General features: G+C 30.9%; 1 protein-coding gene across 1 annotated transcript in view; it reads right to left on the reverse strand.

Annotated features, from left to right (window-relative positions):
- Window positions 1–15,646, reverse strand: part of LOC127736995 (putative OPA3-like protein CG43998) — a 133,645-nt gene extending 117,999 nt beyond the window's left edge. Inside the window, exon 1 of the mRNA XM_052247551.1 lies at window positions 15,504–15,646. Within this exon, the coding sequence (XP_052103511.1) occupies window positions 15,504–15,633 (130 nt within the window). The 5' untranslated portion in view covers window positions 15,634–15,646. The remainder of the gene's footprint in view (window positions 1–15,503) is intronic.
- Between the last annotated feature and the right edge of the window lie 4,776 nt (window positions 15,647–20,422).

Consider the following 20,422-nt stretch of genomic DNA (forward strand, 5'->3'; position numbering starts at 1 on the left):
TATATGATCATCGTCTAACGCCCTGTTTGGATCAAGTTAAATGTGAGGAGCTTGGAACATAAAAGTTGAAGTCCATTATAAAGACCTCACTAAATTTGTATAAAAAGCACTTAACAATGTCTTTTGTACCTGTTTTATGTCACAAAATACCTTTCTTTTCTTCTGTAGGATAGCAAGTGGTTCAAATATAAGCCTGTTGAGACTAAAATTGCATGCATGTTTTTCACTAAAAAGTGAAAAATCTTTGTATCAGACCATACTGTCTGCAAAAAAAGTTGAATGCAAGAGTCTTTTTGTGCTCAGATTTATTGTATCATGTCACCTGAGTATAGAAATGATAGAAAAGACACAAAATTTTATTTCATATAGCTTCAATATGCATTTTTAAATGTAAATATGTGATACGGCCTAAATTGACCCTAAATTATTTTCAGTCTTACTTGGCCTAAGACCCTTTTAAGCTAATGTGATATGTTATTTGTAAGTTTTCTTTCCATTTAAAGTACATTAAATACATATGTAAGGATTATTTATAACCAAAAAGCTTTACAAATTTAAAATTGCTGGAAAATATTACATCTTCATGTAAGGCCCCCCTTCATTGGAAAACCTCCATTTTTAGCCACAGGTTCATATAAATTTGACTTTTTAATAATTATGATAAGTCTGATGAATCAAATGAGTACTCTATTGCTTTCAATACATAATATATTATATATTAAGGCATTTCAAAAGTATTTTTTTGCAATATTTTAATTTTTTAAGCCTCAATTGTTGATAGTTGAAAATTTTCAATTTTAACGTCTAAATTTAACACTCAAAGTTCAATATAGAATTAGTCATATTGTCTATAATATATATCCTATTGCCATGAAACTTTGTAAGCAGTCTTATAATTTAATAAGCTTTAGTCATACCAAGTTTCATTAAGATTGGTCAACTTTTTCTACCCTAAGAGGTGAAATCAGGAAATATAGAATCTGTACTTTGGCAACTTCCCTGAATGATTTGATGGTGTCAATTTATCAAATAGCATAAAACTAAAGGACTTAAACTTTTATTTGATAGAATTTCTGCAAAAATGACCAATTTTGGCATTTTATGGTCAAAATAAGCATTTCATAGCTTTTTCAATTTTGATGCATAAGTGGCATTCTGACTTTCTATCTGACAGGTTTTTATGTGTCAATATTTGTGTTTCTATGTTTCAATCCAGTTGTATTACTCATTTGTGAACTCTGAATCTACAGAAAAGAAGATTATCTCAGACAATATGCGCAAAATGTGTTGTATATATGATCATCGTCTAACGCCCTGTTTGGATCAAGTTAAATGTGAGGAGCTTGGAACATAAAAGTTGAAGTCCATTATAAAGACCTCACTAAATTTGTATAAAAAGCACTTAACAATGTCTTTTGTACCTGTTTTATGTCACAAAATACCTTTCTTTTCTTCTGTAGGATAGCAAGTGGTTCAAATATAAGCCTGTTGAGACTAAAATTGCATGCATGTTTTTCACTAAAAAGTGAAAAATCTTTGTATCAGACCATACTGTCTGCAAAAAAAGTTGAATGCAAGAGTCTTTTTGTGCTCAGATTTATTGTATCATGTCACCTGAGTATAGAAATGATAGAAAAGACACAAAATTTTATTTCATATAGCTTCAATATGCATTTTTAAATGTAAATATGTGATACGGCCTAAATTGACCCTAAATTATTTTCAGTCTTACTTGGCCTAAGACCCTTTTAAGCTAATGTGATATGTTATTTGTAAGTTTTCTTTCCATTTAAAGTACATTAAATACATATGTAAGGATTATTTATAACCAAAAAGCTTTACAAATTTAAAATTGCTGGAAAATATTACATCTTCATGTAAGGCCCCCCTTCATTGGAAAACCTCCATTTTTAGCCACAGGTTCATATAAATTTGACTTTTTAATAATTATGATAAGTCTGATGAATCAAATGAGTACTCTATTGCTTTCAATACATAATATATTATATATTAAGGCATTTCAAAAGTATTTTTTTGCAATATTTTAATTTTTTAAGCCTCAATTGTTGATAGTTGAAAATTTTCAATTTTAACGTCTAAATTTAACACTCAAAGTTCAATATAGAATTAGTCATATTGTCTATAATATATATCCTATTGCCATGAAACTTTGTAAGCAGTCTTATAATTTAATAAGCTTTAGTCATACCAAGTTTCATTAAGATTGGTCAACTTTTTCTACCCTATTAGGTCCGGGTACACAGTTATCGTCCTTTGATTTTCGTTGTCCACGAATATAGTCCCTAGTGTGGACAGTGTGTTACTTGTCGATTTTTTTTATACCCCTTCCGAATTTATTTCTCCATGTTTTATGACTCAAATAGTAAGTAGGGGGGTGAAATGACACTGTAAAAAAATTTGGGTCATGAATTTTAAAGTAAAGTAGTGATTTGGTCCAGCTGAAAAATGTTAAAAATTAGCACATCGGAAGCTGTCAAAAGATTTGAAGACCCCCTTAGCATGAAATTGTCCATATTTTGAGTTAGAGCCGATGAAGTTTTCTATAATTTTGATATAATTTGTCCCAAAAGTAGTACAACACACTGTAAAAATATTATTGAGAAAGCGCAGGTGGGATTTTTTTAATTTCCATTTATTGTCTAAAAGAAATGCACTACGAAATAACTGTGTACTCGGACCTAAGAGGTGAAATCAGGAAATATAGAATCTGTACTTTGGCAACTTCCCTGAATGATTTGATGGTGTCAATTTATCAAATAGCATAAAACTAAAGGACTTAAACTTTTATTTGATAGAATTTCTGCAAAAATGACCAATTTTGGCATTTTATGGTCAAAATAAGCATTTCATAGCTTTTTCAATTTTGATGCATAAGTGGCATTCTGACTTTCTATCTGACAGGTTTTTATGTGTCAATATTTGTGTTTCTATGTTTCAATCCAGTTGTATTACTCATTTGTGAACTCTGAATCTACAGAAAAGAAGATTATCTCAGACAATATGCGCAAAATGTGTTGTATATATGATCATCGTCTAACGCCCTGTTTGGATCAAGTTAAATGTGAGGAGCTTGGAACATAAAAGTTGAAGTCCATTATAAAGACCTCACTAAATTTGTATAAAAAGCACTTAACAATGTCTTTTGTACCTGTTTTATGTCACAAAATACCTTTCTTTTCTTCTGTAGGATAGCAAGTGGTTCAAATATAAGCCTGTTGAGACTAAAATTGCATGCATGTTTTTCACTAAAAAGTGAAAAATCTTTGTATCAGACCATACTGTCTGCAAAAAAAGTTGAATGCAAGAGTCTTTTTGTGCTCAGATTTATTGTATCATGTCACCTGAGTATAGAAATGATAGAAAAGACACAAAATTTTATTTCATATAGCTTCAATATGCATTTTTAAATGTAAATATGTGATACGGCCTAAATTGACCCTAAATTATTTTCAGTCTTACTTGGCCTAAGACCCTTTTAAGCTAATGTGATATGTTATTTGTAAGTTTTCTTTCCATTTAAAGTACATTAAATACATATGTAAGGATTATTTATAACCAAAAAGCTTTACAAATTTAAAATTGCTGGAAAATATTACATCTTCATGTAAGGCCCCCCTTCATTGGAAAACCTCCATTTTTAGCCACAGGTTCATATAAATTTGACTTTTTAATAATTATGATAAGTCTGATGAATCAAATGAGTACTCTATTGCTTTCAATACATAATATATTATATATTAAGGCATTTCAAAAGTATTTTTTTGCAATATTTTAATTTTTTAAGCCTCAATTGTTGATAGTTGAAAATTTTCAATTTTAACGTCTAAATTTAACACTCAAAGTTCAATATAGAATTAGTCATATTGTCTATAATATATATCCTATTGCCATGAAACTTTGTAAGCAGTCTTATAATTTAATAAGCTTTAGTCATACCAAGTTTCATTAAGATTGGTCAACTTTTTCTACCCTATTAGGTCCGGGTACACAGTTATCGTCCTTTGATTTTCGTTGTCCACGAATATAGTCCCTAGTGTGGACAGTGTGTTACTTGTCGATTTTTTTTATACCCCTTCCGAATTTATTTCTCCATGTTTTATGACTCAAATAGTAAGTAGGGGGGTGAAATGACACTGTAAAAAAATTTGGGTCATGAATTTTAAAGTAAAGTAGTGATTTGGTCCAGCTGAAAAATGTTAAAAATTAGCACATCGGAAGCTGTCAAAAGATTTGAAGACCCCCTTAGCATGAAATTGTCCATATTTTGAGTTAGAGCCGATGAAGTTTTCTATAATTTTGATATAATTTGTCCCAAAAGTAGTACAACACACTGTAAAAATATTATTGAGAAAGCGCAGGTGGGATTTTTTTAATTTCCATTTATTGTCTAAAAGAAATGCACTACGAAATAACTGTGTACTCGGACCTAAGAGGTGAAATCAGGAAATATAGAATCTGTACTTTGGCAACTTCCCTGAATGATTTGATGGTGTCAATTTATCAAATAACATAAAACTAAAGGACTTAAACTTTTATTTGATAGAATTTCTGCAAAAATGACCAATTTTGGCATTTTATGGTCAAAATAAGCATTTCATAGCTTTTTCAATTTTGATGCATAAGTGGCATTCTGACTTTCTATCTGACAGGTTTTTATGTGTCAATATTTGTGTTTCTATGTTTCAATCCAGTTGTATTACTCATTTGTGAACTCTGAATCTACAGAAAAGAAGATTATCTCAGACAATATGCGCAAAATGTGTTGTATATATGATCATCGTCTAACGCCCTGTTTGGATCAAGTTAAATGTGAGGAGCTTGGAACATAAAAGTTGAAGTCCATTATAAAGACCTCACTAAATTTGTATAAAAAGCACTTAACAATGTCTTTTGTACCTGTTTTATGTCACAAAATACCTTTCTTTTCTTCTGTAGGATAGCAAGTGGTTCAAATATAAGCCTGTTGAGACTAAAATTGCATGCATGTTTTTCACTAAAAAGTGAAAAATCTTTGTATCAGACCATACTGTCTGCAAAAAAAGTTGAATGCAAGAGTCTTTTTGTGCTCAGATTTATTGTATCATGTCACCTGAGTATAGAAATGATAGAAAAGACACAAAATTTTATTTCATATAGCTTCAATATGCATTTTTAAATGTAAATATGTGATACGGCCTAAATTGACCCTAAATTATTTTCAGTCTTACTTGGCCTAAGACCCTTTTAAGCTAATGTGATATGTTATTTGTAAGTTTTCTTTCCATTTAAAGTACATTAAATACATATGTAAGGATTATTTATAACCAAAAAGCTTTACAAATTTAAAATTGCTGGAAAATATTACATCTTCATGTAAGGCCCCCCTTCATTGGAAAACCTCCATTTTTAGCCACAGGTTCATATAAATTTGACTTTTTAATAATTATGATAAGTCTGATGAATCAAATGAGTACTCTATTGCTTTCAATACATAATATATTATATATTAAGGCATTTCAAAAGTATTTTTTTGCAATATTTTAATTTTTTAAGCCTCAATTGTTGATAGTTGAAAATTTTCAATTTTAACGTCTAAATTTAACACTCAAAGTTCAATATAGAATTAGTCATATTGTCTATAATATATATCCTATTGCCATGAAACTTTGTAAGCAGTCTTATAATTTAATAAGCTTTAGTCATACCAAGTTTCATTAAGATTGGTCAACTTTTTCTACCCTATTAGGTGAAATCAGGAAATATAGAATCTGTACTTTGGCAACTTCCCTGAATGATTTGATGGTGTCAATTTATCAAATAGCATAAAACTAAAGGACTTAAACTTTTATTTGATAGAATTTCTGCAAAAATGACCAATTTTGGCATTTTATGGTCAAAATAAGCATTTCATAGCTTTTTCAATTTTGATGCATAAGTGGCATTCTGACTTTCTATCTGACAGGTTTTTATGTGTCAATATTTGTGTTTCTATGTTTCAATCCAGTTGTATTACTCATTTGTGAACTCTGAATCTACAGAAAAGAAGATTATCTCAGACAATATGCGCAAAATGTGTTGTATATATGATCATCGTCTAACGCCCTGTTTGGATCAAGTTAAATGTGAGGAGCTTGGAACATAAAAGTTGAAGTCCATTATAAAGACCTCACTAAATTTGTATAAAAAGCACTTAACAATGTCTTTTGTACCTGTTTTATGTCACAAAATACCTTTCTTTTCTTCTGTAGGATAGCAAGTGGTTCAAATATAAGCCTGTTGAGACTAAAATTGCATGCATGTTTTTCACTAAAAAGTGAAAAATCTTTGTATCAGACCATACTGTCTGCAAAAAAAGTTGAATGCAAGAGTCTTTTTGTGCTCAGATTTATTGTATCATGTCACCTGAGTATAGAAATGATAGAAAAGACACAAAATTTTATTTCATATAGCTTCAATATGCATTTTTAAATGTAAATATGTGATACGGCCTAAATTGACCCTAAATTATTTTCAGTCTTACTTGGCCTAAGACCCTTTTAAGCTAATGTGATATGTTATTTGTAAGTTTTCTTTCCATTTAAAGTACATTAAATACATATGTAAGGATTATTTATAACCAAAAAGCTTTACAAATTTAAAATTGCTGGAAAATATTACATCTTCATGTAAGGCCCCCCTTCATTGGAAAACCTCCATTTTTAGCCACAGGTTCATATAAATTTGACTTTTTAATAATTATGATAAGTCTGATGAATCAAATGAGTACTCTATTGCTTTCAATACATAATATATTATATATTAAGGCATTTCAAAAGTATTTTTTTGCAATATTTTAATTTTTTAAGCCTCAATTGTTGATAGTTGAAAATTTTCAATTTTAACGTCTAAATTTAACACTCAAAGTTCAATATAGAATTAGTCATATTGTCTATAATATATATCCTATTGCCATGAAACTTTGTAAGCAGTCTTATAATTTAATAAGCTTTAGTCATACCAAGTTTCATTAAGATTGGTCAACTTTTTCTACCCTATTAGGTCCGGGTACACAGTTATCGTCCTTTGATTTTCGTTGTCCACGAATATAGTCCCTAGTGTGGACAGTGTGTTACTTGTCGATTTTTTTTATACCCCTTCCGAATTTATTTCTCCATGTTTTATGACTCAAATAGTAAGTAGGGGGGTGAAATGACACTGTAAAAAAATTTGGGTCATGAATTTTAAAGTAAAGTAGTGATTTGGTCCAGCTGAAAAATGTTAAAAATTAGCACATCGGAAGCTGTCAAAAGATTTGAAGACCCCCTTAGCATGAAATTGTCCATATTTTGAGTTAGAGCCGATGAAGTTTTCTATAATTTTGATATAATTTGTCCCAAAAGTAGTACAACACACTGTAAAAATATTATTGAGAAAGCGCAGGTGGGATTTTTTTAATTTCCATTTATTGTCTAAAAGAAATGCACTACGAAATAACTGTGTACTCGGACCTAAGAGGTGAAATCAGGAAATATAGAATCTGTACTTTGGCAACTTCCCTGAATGATTTGATGGTGTCAATTTATCAAATAGCATAAAACTAAAGGACTTAAACTTTTATTTGATAGAATTTCTGCAAAAATGACCAATTTTGGCATTTTATGGTCAAAATAAGCATTTCATAGCTTTTTCAATTTTGATGCATAAGTGGCATTCTGACTTTCTATCTGACAGGTTTTTATGTGTCAATATTTGTGTTTCTATGTTTCAATCCAGTTGTATTACTCATTTGTGAACTCTGAATCTACAGAAAAGAAGATTATCTCAGACAATATGCGCAAAATGTGTTGTATATATGATCATCGTCTAACGCCCTGTTTGGATCAAGTTAAATGTGAGGAGCTTGGAACATAAAAGTTGAAGTCCATTATAAAGACCTCACTAAATTTGTATAAAAAGCACTTAACAATGTCTTTTGTACCTGTTTTATGTCACAAAATACCTTTCTTTTCTTCTGTAGGATAGCAAGTGGTTCAAATATAAGCCTGTTGAGACTAAAATTGCATGCATGTTTTTCACTAAAAAGTGAAAAATCTTTGTATCAGACCATACTGTCTGCAAAAAAAGTTGAATGCAAGAGTCTTTTTGTGCTCAGATTTATTGTATCATGTCACCTGAGTATAGAAATGATAGAAAAGACACAAAATTTTATTTCATATAGCTTCAATATGCATTTTTAAATGTAAATATGTGATACGGCCTAAATTGACCCTAAATTATTTTCAGTCTTACTTGGCCTAAGACCCTTTTAAGCTAATGTGATATGTTATTTGTAAGTTTTCTTTCCATTTAAAGTACATTAAATACATATGTAAGGATTATTTATAACCAAAAAGCTTTACAAATTTAAAATTGCTGGAAAATATTACATCTTCATGTAAGGCCCCCCTTCATTGGAAAACCTCCATTTTTAGCCACAGGTTCATATAAATTTGACTTTTTAATAATTATGATAAGTCTGATGAATCAAATGAGTACTCTATTGCTTTCAATACATAATATATTATATATTAAGGCATTTCAAAAGTATTTTTTTGCAATATTTTAATTTTTTAAGCCTCAATTGTTGATAGTTGAAAATTTTCAATTTTAACGTCTAAATTTAACACTCAAAGTTCAATATAGAATTAGTCATATTGTCTATAATATATATCCTATTGCCATGAAACTTTGTAAGCAGTCTTATAATTTAATAAGCTTTAGTCATACCAAGTTTCATTAAGATTGGTCAACTTTTTCTACCCTATTAGGTGAAATCAGGAAATATAGAATCTGTACTTTGGCAACTTCCCTGAATGATTTGATGGTGTCAATTTATCAAATAGCATAAAACTAAAGGACTTAAACTTTTATTTGATAGAATTTCTGCAAAAATGACCAATTTTGGCATTTTATGGTCAAAATAAGCATTTCATAGCTTTTTCAATTTTGATGCATAAGTGGCATTCTGACTTTCTATCTGACAGGTTTTTATGTGTCAATATTTGTGTTTCTATGTTTCAATCCAGTTGTATTACTCATTTGTGAACTCTGAATCTACAGAAAAGAAGATTATCTCAGACAATATGCGCAAAATGTGTTGTATATATGATCATCGTCTAACGCCCTGTTTGGATCAAGTTAAATGTGAGGAGCTTGGAACATAAAAGTTGAAGTCCATTATAAAGACCTCACTAAATTTGTATAAAAAGCACTTAACAATGTCTTTTGTACCTGTTTTATGTCACAAAATACCTTTCTTTTCTTCTGTAGGATAGCAAGTGGTTCAAATATAAGCCTGTTGAGACTAAAATTGCATGCATGTTTTTCACTAAAAAGTGAAAAATCTTTGTATCAGACCATACTGTCTGCAAAAAAAGTTGAATGCAAGAGTCTTTTTGTGCTCAGATTTATTGTATCATGTCACCTGAGTATAGAAATGATAGAAAAGACACAAAATTTTATTTCATATAGCTTCAATATGCATTTTTAAATGTAAATATGTGATACGGCCTAAATTGACCCTAAATTATTTTCAGTCTTACTTGGCCTAAGACCCTTTTAAGCTAATGTGATATGTTATTTGTAAGTTTTCTTTCCATTTAAAGTACATTAAATACATATGTAAGGATTATTTATAACCAAAAAGCTTTACAAATTTAAAATTGCTGGAAAATATTACATCTTCATGTAAGGCCCCCCTTCATTGGAAAACCTCCATTTTTAGCCACAGGTTCATATAAATTTGACTTTTTAATAATTATGATAAGTCTGATGAATCAAATGAGTACTCTATTGCTTTCAATACATAATATATTATATATTAAGGCATTTCAAAAGTATTTTTTTGCAATATTTTAATTTTTTAAGCCTCAATTGTTGATAGTTGAAAATTTTCAATTTTAACGTCTAAATTTAACACTCAAAGTTCAATATAGAATTAGTCATATTGTCTATAATATATATCCTATTGCCATGAAACTTTGTAAGCAGTCTTATAATTTAATAAGCTTTAGTCATACCAAGTTTCATTAAGATTGGTCAACTTTTTCTACCCTATTAGGTCCGGGTACACAGTTATCGTCCTTTGATTTTCGTTGTCCACGAATATAGTCCCTAGTGTGGACAGTGTGTTACTTGTCGATTTTTTTTATACCCCTTCCGAATTTATTTCTCCATGTTTTATGACTCAAATAGTAAGTAGGGGGGTGAAATGACACTGTAAAAAAATTTGGGTCATGAATTTTAAAGTAAAGTAGTGATTTGGTCCAGCTGAAAAATGTTAAAAATTAGCACATCGGAAGCTGTCAAAAGATTTGAAGACCCCCTTAGCATGAAATTGTCCATATTTTGAGTTAGAGCCGATGAAGTTTTCTATAATTTTGATATAATTTGTCCCAAAAGTAGTACAACACACTGTAAAAATATTATTGAGAAAGCGCAGGTGGGATTTTTTTAATTTCCATTTATTGTCTAAAAGAAATGCACTACGAAATAACTGTGTACTCGGACCTAAGAGGTGAAATCAGGAAATATAGAATCTGTACTTTGGCAACTTCCCTGAATGATTTGATGGTGTCAATTTATCAAATAGCATAAAACTAAAGGACTTAAACTTTTATTTGATAGAATTTCTGCAAAAATGACCAATTTTGGCATTTTATGGTCAAAATAAGCATTTCATAGCTTTTTCAATTTTGATGCATAAGTGGCATTCTGACTTTCTATCTGACAGGTTTTTATGTGTCAATATTTGTGTTTCTATGTTTCAATCCAGTTGTATTACTCATTTGTGAACTCTGAATCTACAGAAAAGAAGATTATCTCAGACAATATGCGCAAAATGTGTTGTATATATGATCATCGTCTAACGCCCTGTTTGGATCAAGTTAAATGTGAGGAGCTTGGAACATAAAAGTTGAAGTCCATTATAAAGACCTCACTAAATTTGTATAAAAAGCACTTAACAATGTCTTTTGTACCTGTTTTATGTCACAAAATACCTTTCTTTTCTTCTGTAGGATAGCAAGTGGTTCAAATATAAGCCTGTTGAGACTAAAATTGCATGCATGTTTTTCACTAAAAAGTGAAAAATCTTTGTATCAGACCATACTGTCTGCAAAAAAAGTTGAATGCAAGAGTCTTTTTGTGCTCAGATTTATTGTATCATGTCACCTGAGTATAGAAATGATAGAAAAGACACAAAATTTTATTTCATATAGCTTCAATATGCATTTTTAAATGTAAATATGTGATACGGCCTAAATTGACCCTAAATTATTTTCAGTCTTACTTGGCCTAAGACCCTTTTAAGCTAATGTGATATGTTATTTGTAAGTTTTCTTTCCATTTAAAGTACATTAAATACATATGTAAGGATTATTTATAACCAAAAAGCTTTACAAATTTAAAATTGCTGGAAAATATTACATCTTCATGTAAGGCCCCCCTTCATTGGAAAACCTCCATTTTTAGCCACAGGTTCATATAAATTTGACTTTTTAATAATTATGATAAGTCTGATGAATCAAATGAGTACTCTATTGCTTTCAATACATAATATATTATATATTAAGGCATTTCAAAAGTATTTTTTTGCAATATTTTAATTTTTTAAGCCTCAATTGTTGATAGTTGAAAATTTTCAATTTTAACGTCTAAATTTAACACTCAAAGTTCAATATAGAATTAGTCATATTGTCTATAATATATATCCTATTGCCATGAAACTTTGTAAGCAGTCTTATAATTTAATAAGCTTTAGTCATACCAAGTTTCATTAAGATTGGTCAACTTTTTCTACCCTATTAGGTCCGGGTACACAGTTATCGTCCTTTGATTTTCGTTGTCCACGAATATAGTCCCTAGTGTGGACAGTGTGTTACTTGTCGATTTTTTTTATACCCCTTCCGAATTTATTTCTCCATGTTTTATGACTCAAATAGTAAGTAGGGGGGTGAAATGACACTGTAAAAAAATTTGGGTCATGAATTTTAAAGTAAAGTAGTGATTTGGTCCAGCTGAAAAATGTTAAAAATTAGCACATCGGAAGCTGTCAAAAGATTTGAAGACCCCCTTAGCATGAAATTGTCCATATTTTGAGTTAGAGCCGATGAAGTTTTCTATAATTTTGATATAATTTGTCCCAAAAGTAGTACAACACACTGTAAAAATATTATTGAGAAAGCGCAGGTGGGATTTTTTTAATTTCCATTTATTGTCTAAAAGAAATGCACTACGAAATAACTGTGTACTCGGACCAAATGGTGGCTGGGCGGTGGAAAAAATGAATGATATGATTAAAAGAGAGGCCAAATTACCAAAGGGACATTCAAACTCATAAGTAAAAAAAAACTGACAGCGCCATGGTAAAAAAAAACGAAAAACGAATAAAAGATAAACAGTATATAATACACAACATAGAAAACTAAAGACTTCGCAACACGAACCCCACCAAAAAAAAGAGGTGATCTCAGGTGCTCTGGAAGGGTAAGCAGATCCTGCTCCACATGTGGCATCCGTCGTGTTGCTCATGTAGGGACAAACCCGATGATAATTCACATTCGGTAGGTTACATTTGAAGAAAAGAGGACGGGATTTTGGCTTCGATAATTGAAACATATCCGTCGTCAACTTTAAACAGATATTCCATAACAGTCAACCAACTCGTGATGGCGTCCATAAAATTGTCGAAGGGATGATTTCAACTTCACCAGTTGAAACTCATGGTTCAATAGCTTCCTTGTGAGCAGTAACCCTCTATCAAGGAAATCATGATAGGAAATGAAAGCTCTAGGATAACGTACCAACTGGGGTATATAAACTCCATATGCAGGCGCGTCTGTAATTTTGCTACATAGAAATGGAAATTTCACCGTTGGAAAGCTGAAATCATCTGTTTTGTCGTAAAGTTTTGTTCTCATCCGACCCTCATTATCAATTTCTAGATGTAATTTAAGATATAAGGCAGATTTAACAGTATCTGTTGAATCCTTTATTTCAAGTTCGATGGAATAGATACGTTCAACATAGTCACCAAACTATGAATTAATTAGAGAGGACGTCATCTATATATAGTGGAAATTGAAGTTAATGGTATATGATTTCGACTGTTAGCTTAATTACTAGTTTTGAGTGCTTGGCGTTTATGAATTGACTATCCTTTTAGATTAAAAATATAACTTTTAAGATAAATACCATGAGGAAAATAAATCGAGAATGTGTCCATGGGACACAGGTGATGCCCCCGCTTGCATATGACGTTATAAAGGGACATAACTAAAGACGCAACCTTAATTCGAACTTGATCTGTGTTTTAGGGTACTAAACATTGTGTATAAGTGTCATAATATTTGGTTGAGCCAAACTAAATTTGGAGAACAGAAACGAAAAATTCAGCAAGTTTTCCATTTATAAAGGGGCATAACTCAAGAACGGTAAAAGTGACGCCACTTGGTTGATGCAAACTAAAGTGAGGGAACGGAAACTAATTTTGGGACTTATGGACGGACGTTTAAGTGGACAAGGGTAACACTTAATGCCCCCTCCGCCACGTTAGGGGCATAAGAACCTTATGGTTACTAATTGTCTCTAACTCAGCGATATCGTATTTGTCTCCTAGATAAGCGTCTTCTATTATGCATGCATCACCAGGCAAGCGAACCAAGACTTTTACAATCGGGAATAAACCACAATTCACAAATTGATAAATTTACAAACCAAGCGAGGAAATCGATCCCACAACACTCGAAGTACGTACGTTGAAATTTTTCACCACCTAGTTTGGGTACTATGACGTTTATCAATTTGCACACATCCAATGTATTTCTAGGGAAGACACCCCCCTTCCGAGACCACTTTTGTTTTACACATTCGGAAATGCATTTGACATTATAGAAACAAAGATACTTATTTTTGACAAGTTAGGCTCATGGTGGCTTTATCATCTTGAGTGTCAAGTTATGTTTGCCTCTTAAGTGAAAACAGATATCAATATGTGATTATATATATAAATAAAAACATTTTTTAAGTTATGAACAGAAAGTGTTATACTTTTAACCTAAATGTTTTTAATATTTTTCTCTGTGAATTACTTGTGAAGTACTACTTGTATATGAATATAAATATAATAATTGTTAGTTTTTAATTGGTCAATTACACCAACAGCTAAAAAGTTCTTATTAAGATATTATATTCTTCAATCAATTAAAGTACATCAATGGTAAATGTATTTAATTTTCTAATGATAAATATAAAAGAATTAGAAGATGTGGTATGACTGCCAATGAGTTTACCACCCATCAGAAACCAGATCACGTAGATACAAGCATATATGTGTCATCGTACGGCCTTTAGCAATGAGCAAAAACTTTACAGTCTTTTCAGGTAACGCATTTCTTTCACGATCAAAATAAGGCGTTGCCTTATCTTTCGCGATCAATTTTGATTAAAAATCAACAAAATACTGCTTTTAAAATAGTAATCTTAACATTTTCAAGGGGAAAAAAATCACTTCCTTTTTACTGCACTGTCTGACAAACAAAAGATTTAGTTTCAAATCTATCATGATTTATTAGAATGTGACAATTATATATCCAAAACGTGCCTTGTCTTTAATGTTCGCATAAGGTTATATGTCGCGTTTTGTGTTTTCGAAAAAAAAACACTGCATTTTTTCTTTATCTAAATGCACAAAATTATTAAGGAAATTGGACCATTTTGACAGACATATTTATTTTTTCTGATTATTCCCGCATGCTGATAGTACAACGGATATTTTCACAAATCCGACCGGAATGATTGACCAACGTTACTTATTCTTCCACGATCTTTTTCCTCTTTGTATACCGAATGACAGCCGTCTCATGTGGACTGTTTGGCTAAAACGGCTGTGTTTTCACCTAAAAATGTACTCTGAAAACAGGCAGATCTGTGTATCTGGAAAAGTTTTAAGGCATAGATAATTAAAATTCAAATGCATTTTATGTATCAGAAAATTAAAAACTTAACTAGATTTTGCAGTGCACTTTCTATCGTTCCTACAGAAGGTGCCAAAATAAACAAAGTTGGGAAAAACGTTTAAGAACTTCCAAATACTACTAATAGGTAATGATTGAAGTGAACTGTATTGATTGACAGTAGTGACAATAGAAGGACAATAGATACCTGACAATAATTAGTGATGTAAACTGTTTCACTGAGTGGACCATATTAAGTAAAACTCAACTGTTTGTTGATTTTATCATCGTCTGCAGGGACGAAAAAAGTGCACTGCAAAATCCAGGTAAGTTTTTAATTTTATAAAACAAAATGCATTTGAAATTTATCTATCTGGGGCATACTATGCCCTAAATCGTTTCCAGATACACAGGTTTGTCTGTACTCGAATAAATTTTGAGGTGAAAACACAGCCATTTTAGACAAAGGGTCCACATGAACCTAAAAGATATTTTGAAAACATATGTGTATGGTTATTATAGAATTCTTACCTTGACCAATTGGTACAATTACTGAACGAAATGTTTGATTACGCTTTGCCAATACACTAAATCTATGTACAACTGGTCGTGTAATTTGTCTGCCTAGTAAAATGACCAATTTTATTATTGGCAATACCATAGTTTCGTGTGCATTGAGGTGGAACAGTAGTATTTAATTTCCGGGAACTAGTTTCTAGGTTTTCCAGACGCTTAACTCTTGCAATGAATCGACATCTCCTCTAGTCTATGATTCAACCTTCCTGCTCAACGACATGAATGAGGGTCTGGTGGGGGACTTCATTTCTGTGTTTTGTTATTTTAGGTCATTTTTCTCTACTCAGTAAAAATAAGCTTATTCTGTAAAATTCTTGTGTTTGGGTCCTACATATGCAAATTACCTGTTATATCATGATTTTACATGATAGTTCTTCTTCTTGTCTAGTTCAACCTCAAGTAGATTGTTATTATTGACGAGTGATAGTTGCTGCTTTGTGTACTTCGCGAATTCCGCCTTAAATAGAACTAACATTCAACTCGACAGCACACTGAGAATGTTGCAAATAGGGGACGTAATTCGCGAAAACAGTATACATACCACCGAGCGGAACGAGGCGATTTTTTTTTGGATGATTTTATGCTAAAAATGATATATATTCTAATCAAAGGGGGGCGAACACTTATGATGTTCAAAGTTGGGGTATGGCGAGCCTACCTTCCATCCCATTGAATTTGTCACTGCACTACACAAAGGACACCATGTTTCGATTTTGATTAAATATCTGGTTAAAACTAAACATGAACAATTTGAATATCTAGGATAATAAGCAGTAGATAGAATTACATTAGGTATATTTGATCATATTTGGTTTCTATTCCTTTTTTATAACAGACATTAGAGAAATCTGGAATCTGATAGTTAGAGATCACAAAAAGCTTAATTTTATCTATTTACATCACTGAATAAAGATCGGGAACTACCCCTACAAGTATGCGGTTGCAATATGTATATTTGTTCTGAAAATAAAAATTCGATCACCTTAACTAGATTTTATCCTTGATGGCCTACATGTAACTGTTCAAACAAATATCCAAAAATTGTCTATCAATCAATGAGGTATGTCCAAGACACAATGTAGTCTCGATATCGACGACATCAACGATATCGAGTCGATATCGACAAATAATGATCCAAATGTTTATCTGCTACATTTTTCTATATAGACAATTTAGTTTCTCCTGGTTCGTCTAATAATGATGTCGATATCGACGACATCGACGATATCAAGTCGATATCGACACATTATGTATCAAATGACTATCTACTACGATAATCTATATAGACAATTTGGTTTCTCCTGGTTCGTCTGTTTTAAGATGTCGATATCGACGATATCATGTTCCAAATGTCTATCTGTTTTACAGTTATGTATATAAACAGTTTTAGTTTCTCCCAGATCGTCTATTTTAGATGTCGATATCGACGATATCGACGACATCGTGTCGACATCGAAAAATTATGTTCCAAATGTTTATCTCCTACAGCTATCTGTGTAGACAATTTAGTTTCTCCTGTTTCGTCTGTTTTAAGATGTCCATATCGACTATATCGACGACATCGAGTCGATATCGACACATGTTCCAAATGTTTATCTGCTACAATTATCTATATAGACAATTTAGTTTCTCCTAGTTCGTCTGTTTAAATATGTCGACGATATCAATTCCATATCAACATTTAAACATTTTCTTCATAATTTGTTTCTCTATTTATTTCTTTTAGTTAGTATACGTACCTTAATTACACACTAAGATAAGGGGATGTTGCACGATTTGCAATGAGACAACAGACCACCAAACACAAAAAGAATGAGGATGTTAACAACTATACGTCACCTAACAGTCTTCACAACAAAGATTAACAATATTACCGGCATAACAAAATATCAAATATTTCAAATGGCAAAAACAAACATCCTGATTTATGTATAAATGATAAACAAAAATCAAAAATGACCGACAGCAACGGACGACAACCACTAAATCAAAGAGCTCCCGACAAGGGTCAATCACAATAAGGATGTTGCGAGGTTAAACTTGTTCGTTAAAACTTCCCTTAAATCTATGACGGTGGCAGGGATGGGGTAATCGTAATCTGTAATCGTAATCGATTGTAATTGATTACATTTTCCCCAGTAATCGACAGTAATCTGTAATCGAAGACATTTTCGATTACATGTAATCGTAATTTAATCGATTACGGCAAAATTTATGATGTAATCATCGATTATTTTTCGATTAAATTTCGATTACTTTGAGATATAACCTATTTTAAATGAAAATATGTATGTACATGATGTATTCATCACTTTATAGTACAGATAAAATAGAATGTATTACATTGTAATATGACTTAAGAGTTCATCAACTGCCTTATTTCTATCTATTATCTCAAGCTGCATTATAATCAACCAGATCCCCTACCAAATTTTACTTGATATTTAGGTTTTGAAACAAATGAACTTATGTGCTTGTCAATAATTCAAGACCTTTTATATTAAAATATGAAAATAGATTTAAGTTAAGAAATGAGTCTTAAGTTAATTTCTGTTCTACATTAAAGTAGTAAGCCTATTTGTATTAAAATTGCTTTAAGTATAATTTTCAATAAGAGTTGGAATTTTAGCTTTGAATAGATAAACAGTAACTGTTGATCTTACAATGTTATGATAAAAAAAGTTGAGAAAGTACACAAAATCCTTTTGACAATGAACCAATGGGTATGCATCTAAATTCTTTTTTTCAGATATAGATACATGTATCCCTTTTTGACACAATAAATATATATTGTTTATAATTTGATTAGAGAATAAAAAAATTAACAAACTTCTTGTCTTTACTAATCAGAAGTTCAGACTTCTAATCAATAAGATGCAGAATTTGTTTTCATTTCAATTATGTCTAATTAAGAAGGAGATTTACATTATTTTTCCCCAGGTTATAAATTGTACTCCATTGACAGTTTTATAACCTGTAATTAGTGTGGTTATCCAAACATAAGGATTAATTCATGTATGTCATTATAATTATTATTTCAATCTTTAAAATTTGCTGAACTAATTAATTATTCTATGGTTTTAATTTTTTTTTCAAAGGAAACTTACAACATTTTAATCATCTATGTTAAAATATACCTGTTTTAACGAGTAAAAACAAAAAAGCTAACTTAAGTAAGAATGAAAGCAAATTTTTGAAAAAACTTACAATAAAAATAACTGATTGATGCATTGCGATGTCATCTCTTATTTATCTTGAAAGCCAAAATTTCAGGAAATTTTGAATATTTCTGACCTTCAGTATGATATTCCATCTAGAAAACAACTGTGAACTTAAAATTTGGTAACAATGCTTTAAATGCTGTTTTTAGTAAAGTTCTAAATTTCGACTATAAAAAACGTTGAGCAACATAATTGTGTATAACTTACTTTATTATTTTTTTTTGTAATTTTGTAGCATGTAATTGACAGTAATCGAAAAGTAATGTAATTACTTTTGATAAAGTAATCGATTGCAATCGATTACAAACAAAAATTAGAGTAATCGATTATTAATCGATTACACAAAAATCCTTCATGTAATCGATTATTAATCGATTACATTTGTCAGTAATCGTGCCCATCCCTGGACGGTGGTATAGCATCAATACATAAAATTCAACAAATAGACAAAATCACAAAGTACCGATCTAAGAGTACTCGAAACTATTCAAATAAAGTTAAAATCTAATTTCAACCAATAGATAAACCATGTTTTCTCTGTTTGAAATGGGAACCAGTTCACATTCCATTGATTTGAATTTTACATAGCAAGTCATGTTTGTACTATATCTGCATTTTTAGATCTTTGTATGCAACCATATCACACTTAGTTAACACCTAAATTACCATGTCAGCCATTGTCAATGTAATATAAGCAAACATTTTATTTTTGGTTTTTTTGAAGGATACATTAATGTGTTTTAAATGGTACATTACTTTGGAGATGTGACCACCTGATTGTCTTTTAAAAAAATAAATAGATTACAATTCAGCCATCATCTATCCTTATATCAATCTTCGATCTTAATTTATATATATAATCAGCTTGTTATGTCTTATTTTTATTCATTATCATCGATATCGAGTCGATATCGAGTCGACATTGTCGATATCGACAATATCAACATCAGGTTTTGTCATTAGTGTCGTCATCAAAATCTACATCTGGTTATGATATAAGTGTATGAGTACATCGATATCGATCCGATATTGTGTCGACATTGTCGATATCGACGATATCGACATCTTGGTATGTCTTGGACGTGTATGTCAATTGTATGATTAAAAAAAAAATTAAAATATATTTAACATTTACTGGTAGTGAAAAAAAATGTTATGCCTAATCGTTTATGAGGCCGGATTTAGTCAAAATTATTGTATTTTAGGAGATTCTGAAATATTTCAGGACCTCCATAATTCAAATTCAGGATATCCATAAATCATTGATGACTTAACAAAATATTTCAGGACCTCCATAATTCGATTTCAGGATATCCTGAAAGATTTAAGAACTCCACAATTCGATTTCAGGAACAACGGAGGTCCTGAATCGAATTACAGAGATCCTGAAATATTGCAGAATATCATAAAAGTCAAAATATGGAGGTCCTGAAATATTTCAGAATATTGTGTTTGATTTTTTTGGGTATATTTTGATATTTGCAACAACGAATCAAGATCTTTTAAATACAATAATTTTGGTTAAATTTGTGTCTCATAAATCATTATGTTAGACAGGCAGAAGTTACCAAAGGTTTATTCTAAGTCGAAACGACCTGACAATGAAAATGGCAAAAACGAAAAACAAAGTAGAAACAAGTTAAAAAAACACAA

This window comes from Mytilus californianus, unplaced genomic scaffold (genome assembly GCF_021869535.1).
Source record: "Mytilus californianus isolate M0D057914Y unplaced genomic scaffold, xbMytCali1.0.p SCAF_4, whole genome shotgun sequence".
Lineage (NCBI taxonomy): Eukaryota > Metazoa > Mollusca > Bivalvia > Mytilida > Mytilidae > Mytilus > Mytilus californianus.